The sequence below is a fragment of the Schistocerca nitens genome, chromosome 5 (genome assembly GCF_023898315.1).
Source record: "Schistocerca nitens isolate TAMUIC-IGC-003100 chromosome 5, iqSchNite1.1, whole genome shotgun sequence".
Classification (NCBI taxonomy): Eukaryota; Metazoa; Arthropoda; class Insecta; order Orthoptera; family Acrididae; genus Schistocerca; species Schistocerca nitens.
Window position 1 is genome coordinate 656611758 of NC_064618.1, and position 7100 is coordinate 656618857.

At 37.7% G+C, this 7100-nt stretch overlaps 1 protein-coding gene across 6 annotated transcripts in view; it reads left to right on the forward strand.

Annotated features, from left to right (window-relative positions):
• LOC126259423 (galectin-4-like) overlaps positions 1 to 6031 on the forward strand; it is a 136032-nt gene extending 130001 nt beyond the window's left edge. For all 6 annotated transcript variants that reach the window (XM_049956213.1, XM_049956210.1, XM_049956214.1 and 3 more), the window contains one exon: positions 5677 to 6031. In XM_049956213.1, coding sequence (XP_049812170.1) covers positions 5677 to 5835 — 159 coding nt within the window. In that variant the 3' untranslated portion in view covers positions 5836 to 6031. The remainder of the gene's footprint in view (positions 1 to 5676) is intronic.
• The last annotated feature ends 1069 nt before the right edge of the window (positions 6032 to 7100 follow it).

Below are 7100 nucleotides of genomic sequence, written 5' to 3' on the forward strand. Positions count from 1 at the left end.
TTTTTTGCCACTTGATATCTGGTTATAAACTGAACTAAACTATTAGCCGATTGTCTAGCATAAGTGACAAAGATGGTGGTGTGCCTAATGGTGCAAATATAAGCAGCAAAGAATTTACAATCATCAAAGAAATTAATACACAAAATTATCCATTCACAATCATAGAACACTAAAAACTGGCTTCTAGATTTAACAAAATTGGATTGGGTAGACAGTCAGGTTTTGCTGTAGCAAGAAACGAAAAGTAACTGAAGTTTGCCGATTCATTTGCTGTTGATCATGATACTCATATTTTTTTCTGTTTAGTTATATTTCACCCAGCACCCCCAGTGAAATCAGTAGACATTATTATCCCATTTAGATCAAATTATTGCTCTAAGCTGTATAGGGTATTAGTTTCTCTTTGAAGAATTTGTTCTGTGGTTTCACTTTCAATGAGTACAGATGTGTCATCAGCAAATAAAACTGAATGGGAAGTTATACTTAAGGGTAAATCATTTACATGACATAAAAACAGGATTAAGCCTATAATGTAATAGTTTTCCAGTATGTCATTTACTGTAATTTATTAAGTCTGTATTTGCGTCATTTTTCATCTCATTGTGTGTCATCTTCTAGCAATAGACACTTTTATACAATCAGTTAAGATGCTGACTTCAGTTGGCCTGTGAAGTTGAACTTGATACCAAATGACTGAATGAGTAACAATAGGGTGCACCACTGCTTCCATGCTCCAGAAATTTGTTACCTGAATGAATTTTCCACTCTGCAGCAGAGTGTGCACTGATATGAAATTTCTTGGCAGGTTAGAACTGTATGCAGGACCAGGAATTGAACCTATGACCTTTGCCTTCTATGGGCAACTGCTCTACTAATTTAGTAGCCCAGATGCAAAAGCTGCTAATCGTATGATAAGCGAAATTGAGGTAATGACGAAAAACTCATCCCATCTAAACTATTAAAGACTTTATTTCTTTTTCAAAAATAAATAAAAAATAATTAATTACTCAGTGTTAATCGCTGAAATCTGTCTTGAAGTTTTAGATGTTAAAATCATAAATAAAATGTTGATTTAGCGGTTTTTGCACCCGATTTATGCAGTTAGCAGGTTTTGCAAACGTATCTGTCCAATTATGAAACAAACATTCAGTTACGAACCCTGCTATTTGGTAATATGTTGGGAGTGACAGAAGGATGGAATTTAATTATTGCACATATAAACAGATTAACTTTTATTTCAAAGAGAAGTCTGACAATTCTACAAAACTGGCATATAAAAATACGAAGATATGAAGGTGCACTATTTTACCAGGACAAACTGACTTATTTAATGTCAAAAAGAGAACAGAAATAAATGTTCAACTTTGTGTTTTTAAAAAAAAAAATACACCACCGTGCTTTGACATCAAAACATATGTTGTACAAATGTAGAAAATTGTAGGAAATGCCGTAAGATCCAAATTGTATGTTACTAAAACATTGATAAAATTTTGGAAAATTATAAAAGTGGTGGAAGGTTGCATCTTAGTTAAAACAGCAACAAAAAATTCTAGAAATTGAGACTGGCTGAAAATTTCTTTTAAGTGACATTGACCTCAACACCGTCCATCAACTCAAAATCACTTCTGGCTTGTTCCTCCTTCTGAGGGTTGGCAGTGGCAGGAGTGATTCTAGAAGTGCCTTCCTGCCTGTGTAACACCTCAGTGTAGAATTTGAGTTTGTCATTGGTCACCCAGTCTTCACTAAAGTGGAGCTCTAAACACTTTTTGACATCTTCAAGTTTAGCCTCTGAGAGTTCTACACCTGCTGTGATTGGGGTTGGGGCATTTCCTTGGCTGAATTTTTTTCCCTTCTTCGGGATGTTCTTCCTCTCTCCAGCTTCAAAATTGTAGAAGAGCTCTCCATGAACGAGACAAATCTTCTTGTTTTTGCTTTTTGTGAAAATAATTTTTTTGGCTTTTTGAATCTGGAAATGCCAGTTACCAGCTACTTACAGTAAGCCTTTCGTGTATGCCATAACAATTAGTGTCAGGACAGTTTTCGTTGCCTAACATTGCTTTAATAATACTTTTCCATGTTCTTACCTTACTGTTTTGGAAACATTTTTATTTTTATTATTTATTTATTTTTTCCCACTGATAAGGACGCCACTTCCTTTCCCAGGGGAGACCATCATCCTCAGTCTCATTCTGGTTATTTTCTGCTACTACAGGTTCGATTTCTTGCAGAATTCCTACTATTTCAATTACCCCTACTTCATTTGTACAGTCTTCTGCATTTAAACCGTCCAAAAAATCACTCATTTTCTTCAAAAAATGCATGTAAATATGTTAACATGCACCCTGCTGATCAGCTGAACTGTGACTATCAGCGTATATTTCAAAAATGTGTCGGCAGTGAGAGCTTCACTGTTGTGTACACATTTGCTACAGTGCAGCCAACCTAACTGTGAATAAGTAAGATATCCCTTCAATTCCAATGAACTGAAACTAAGTTTGAATGTCTAGATTGGTAAGTCTGATGTCAGTTGGTGTGCTGTGCATCTGGATATGGGACAGTGACTGCCATACCTGTAGAACTGGGCAGGTTTTGCAGACCTTGGACATTTAGCAGGCTTTGCTCCTGAGGAGAACATGTAGTTAGCGGCGTTTACAACTGCACATGGGTTTTGCATCTGAAACCTATTCCATCATACAGGTGCTGAAAAAATCTATATGACAGTGTGCTCAACTCGAAATCTACAAGAAATACATTTAGTGGCATCTAGGTTACTCACTTGAGCTACCCAAGTAATACTCACAACCCATCCTCACAGCTTTACTTTAGCCAGTACATCTACTGCTTTCCAAACTTAATAGAAATTCTCCAACATACCTTGTGGGACTAACGTTCCTGGAAGAAAGGATGTTGTGGAGACATCCCTCATCCACAGTGAAGTCCACGACACTAAATTTTACACAATTATACACTAATCCAGTTGATGGTTTTATTTACTGCAATTCAGTCTATGGGATAAAGTAGTTCCATATATATCCAATGCAGGCATGAAAAACTGTTTTGATATTGTTAAACTGACCAAGGATAGTAAGCAGGAGACATGTCAATACCTGGGCGTAAAGTCTTTTTGAATTTCATTCGTGTACTCAGTTGGACATTAACTGTGCCTCACAGACATGCATGTAAACCATATATGCAGATGATAGCATTTGAGCAAGGACATGTAATTGGACTCAGCGAAGCCAGTTGGAGTAATCGATGAATTGTTTGATGTTTGAATAGGAGCAATGCTGCTATTTGCTGATGTTGGCAGGAATGGTAGAACCATGATCAAACACAGTGTCAAAAAGTAAGCGGTTGACCTGGACACACGAATGAATGTGAGAACCAAACAATCGTCAGAGAGGCACTCGTCAATCTGATGTGCAACTGTTGCTTCACTGATCACAAGGACCTTTAATAGGCAACCAGCAGAAAAGGGGCTGAGCTCACAGCACTCATTGTGCCAACTACCATTGACCTCTGTACACCAATAAGGCCATTCCATTTACAATGTTGTCAAGCACATTCGGCCTGGAATCTCATTGGCTGGTGTAGAATTGTCTTCAGAGGTGGTCTCCTTTGAACTGAGACTGACAACCAGGAATCATGGTCAGTGGTGTAATTTTGCATCATAGCAGAGCCCCTTTAACTGTCATCCAGAGCCCCATCACAGCAAAGTGGTAAGTCGACAATATTCGACATCCCGTTTTGTTACCCTTCATAACAATCCATCCTGGGCCTATAGTTCAGCAGGATAATGCCCGCCCACACACGGTGAGAGTTTCTGCTGCTTGTCTTAGTACTTGCCAAACCCTACCTTGGCTGGTAATGTCACTGGATCTCTCCTCAACTAAGAATGTTGGGAGTGTTATTGGCACAACCCTCCAACCAGCTCTGGGTTCTGGTGCTCTATTGTGCCAATTGGGTAGAATTTGGCATGATATCCCTCAAGAGGATATCCAACAACTGTCAGTCAGTGCCAAGCCAAGTAACTGATTTCATAAAGGCCAGAGGCGAACCAACTCGTTATTGGCTTGCCCAATTTGTCAGGCTCTTTATCTTGAATCAATCAGCCTAGTTTTCTTAAACTGTAATCTTTTATTTGTCTGTACACCTACATCACATCTAACGATTTCCATCGCATTTGGATAAGTCCTTCTGATGCAACTGTCTTTGTCTTAGAGTGTATTTATTTTTATGAATTACTTTATTTTGTCTACAAACTCAATTATTGTTATATTTTTTCAAAGCACAGAATATTGTTGGAGTAAATTCTGAAGTGGATTGAAAGGACTGAAGGATGATGGAGGAGAGCAGATTTTTGAAAAAAGAAAATCTTCAAGATGATAAGACACTTTTCAAGAGACAGGAAATAGAATTTTAATGCTGGAAAACGTAAATGACTCTTAACAACAGGTGCATGGAATAAACGTCTGGTTTTACTATGACCTAAAAGCTTTTTGTATACCACCTAATTGCTCATAGAATAATTTTAGTTTTTTAACGTGTGCAGAATAAAAATGGAAATGTTGGCAGATTTTGCCAATTATGACCAGTATGGCAGTGTGTCGGCCATCTTGCACCAGCTTGGACAGCATTGTGCACAATATGGGCAGGACATCTTGCACCTGTTAAATTATTTTCACTCTTTACTTGCCACTTCCTTTTCTTTTCTGCATAGTTAGTTTTTGTGTTGTCAGCTGAAATAGCTACAACCTTTTTTCCTACACCTCAAAGAGGGAAGATAAATGCTGTGCACTGTCAACACTGAAGTTCACTAAATTCAGCACTCTCATTATGATTCCTTTATATAGATGGTAAATTTTAACCACTAATGAAACCTATTTGTAGTCCGCATGGCTGGAAGAATCTATTATCACTGAAATAAGCAGTGCTTCTTGCAGTTCCTTCATTACTTGTTCCACAATAAATGCTCAGTTACATTTGTGATGATTGGTTGGTTTTTGTCTGTGAGCTTAAAAACTTCTTATTGCACAGTGATTTAATCATTTCAGTGGTGCAGTCTGTGGACTGAAAACTCTGGTTGTGCACCACTGTGTGGTATACAAATATGGCTTCTTGCATGGAAATTTGCATATTTATGTCCGAAACTACCTTCACTGATAGTTATCAATTTTTGATCTTGAAGAGTTGACCTGAAGCTCAGCTTTATGTTTGTTGACTGCCCATGGCTGTTCTGTGACAACGTACTGATAAACGCACCACAAACCTTTTTCGGCCATGCACAGAACCCTTAGTCAGTTTGAACATCGAGGGAAGGCTGTGGCATGTCACCTGCAACTGAACCATGCCCAATAAAGCATCACAGTCTTCAAACCAGCATTCAGCTTGAAGAAAGCTTTACCTTTAGATCAAAATCTGGCTAATTAAGTATTCACCAAGACTTCCATGGAAGTTCAATACTGGTAGGTTCATCTTCTTGAGGTGGGTACCAGCTTTGAAATTCTGTGCTAAGCTGTGAAATGACTCCTTTAGTGATAACCACAATAAAACAGCACATTGTTTTATGACAAATTCTAGACCTGAGGGTTCTTTTTCCATCTTATCTTGTTGAACATTCAGAATGAACTGATTACTGGGATTTGCCTTCCAACCATTTTTGTTCCTCAATTTCAGAAGAAGGCAGCAAAATCAAATAAAAAAGCCTATAAGAAAGCTCTGAAGTATGGATTGCCGATAGCTGGTGTTGGGATTGGTGCATATGCTGCAAAGAAGGCGTTCCATGGCTTCCATTCAAGTTCCTCCTCCAGCAGCTCTAGCAGTGAAGAAGAATAGTGCCATCTGCTTGGAAGTGCATTGTGTAACGTGTGTTAACTGGTTATTTAATGTCTATATATAACATGTTGTTGCATTTCAGTGTCTCAGTATTCCCGCAGGAACCTGTTTCCATATTAATGTGTAATATATCTGTAGACTTGTAAATATGTTGAGTACCAAATAAATTTGTAGCCATGGTATTTTTGAACCAAAACCCCTGTTACCTGTTTGGACTTCAAAAATGGATATTATTCCTTCCAAGGTGGTGATGCAAATTGTATTCTGCATTACCACAAAATCATTCTTAAGTTTATTTACCCTGATTGCATCTGTAATGGGATGTAACATTAATTAATGCAATATGTCCAAGTCAGTTTGTTTTAGTTAACTTGTCTGAAATAAACTATTAATTTTTCTTGTTGCATAGTTTACTCCCTATACCTCTCTGTGACTGATTCCTTTTAGACTAAGTAATTCAAATGATTTTTAGTGACTTACAACATTCTTACTTATTTCTTAAAATAAGTTCCATTTTTGTACAAAGACACATTTATGTTTCTAGATTACTTGTTTTAACAAATGTCTGCATCCATGTCCGTGTCCAGCATAGGAGGCTGCCACTTAAAAAAAGCTCAGTCCTCATGTGCTGTGCATTGATGTTTGACAGCATTGAAACAGGTAATCTGGAAACATAAAGGAGGAAATGAAAATTATTTTAAGAAATTGACTTTACAGCTTTGAAAAATAAGCAGGGGTTTATTCAGGTAGTCTGAGAATTAACAAAAGTATCTGGTGGGAAGCAATGTGTGTGTGTGTGTGTGTGTGTGTGTGTGTGGGAGAGAGAGAGAGAGAGAGAGAGAGAGAGAGAGAGAATCACTGGTGCAGAGCATACATTATATATTTGCTGAAACTTCGTGTCTCAACAATACGGGGCATAAGAAGCAAACTTAGTCAGGAAGCAAGTTTTAAGAAGACCAGGAAGATTTTATTGCTCACAGGAGGTGAATGTCAGAGCTGGTACAGACCTCCTTGGGAACATTGCTGTGTAACTGGCATTTTTAAGAGTAGTAGGGTATTCAGCAATATCACATGTAATTTGGACTCTTTGAGGAAATATCTAAAAAATATCACCGTATGTTTTGGACAGTCTCATTAATTATAAAATTGAGGTTGACATTGGCCACATTGCTGATGTTGATTCTCATGCTAGTGTGAAGAACATGTCATTTTGAGTCCTGGCTGAATCATTCTGTGGAACATATTCATGCTGAGCTTGGAAAAAT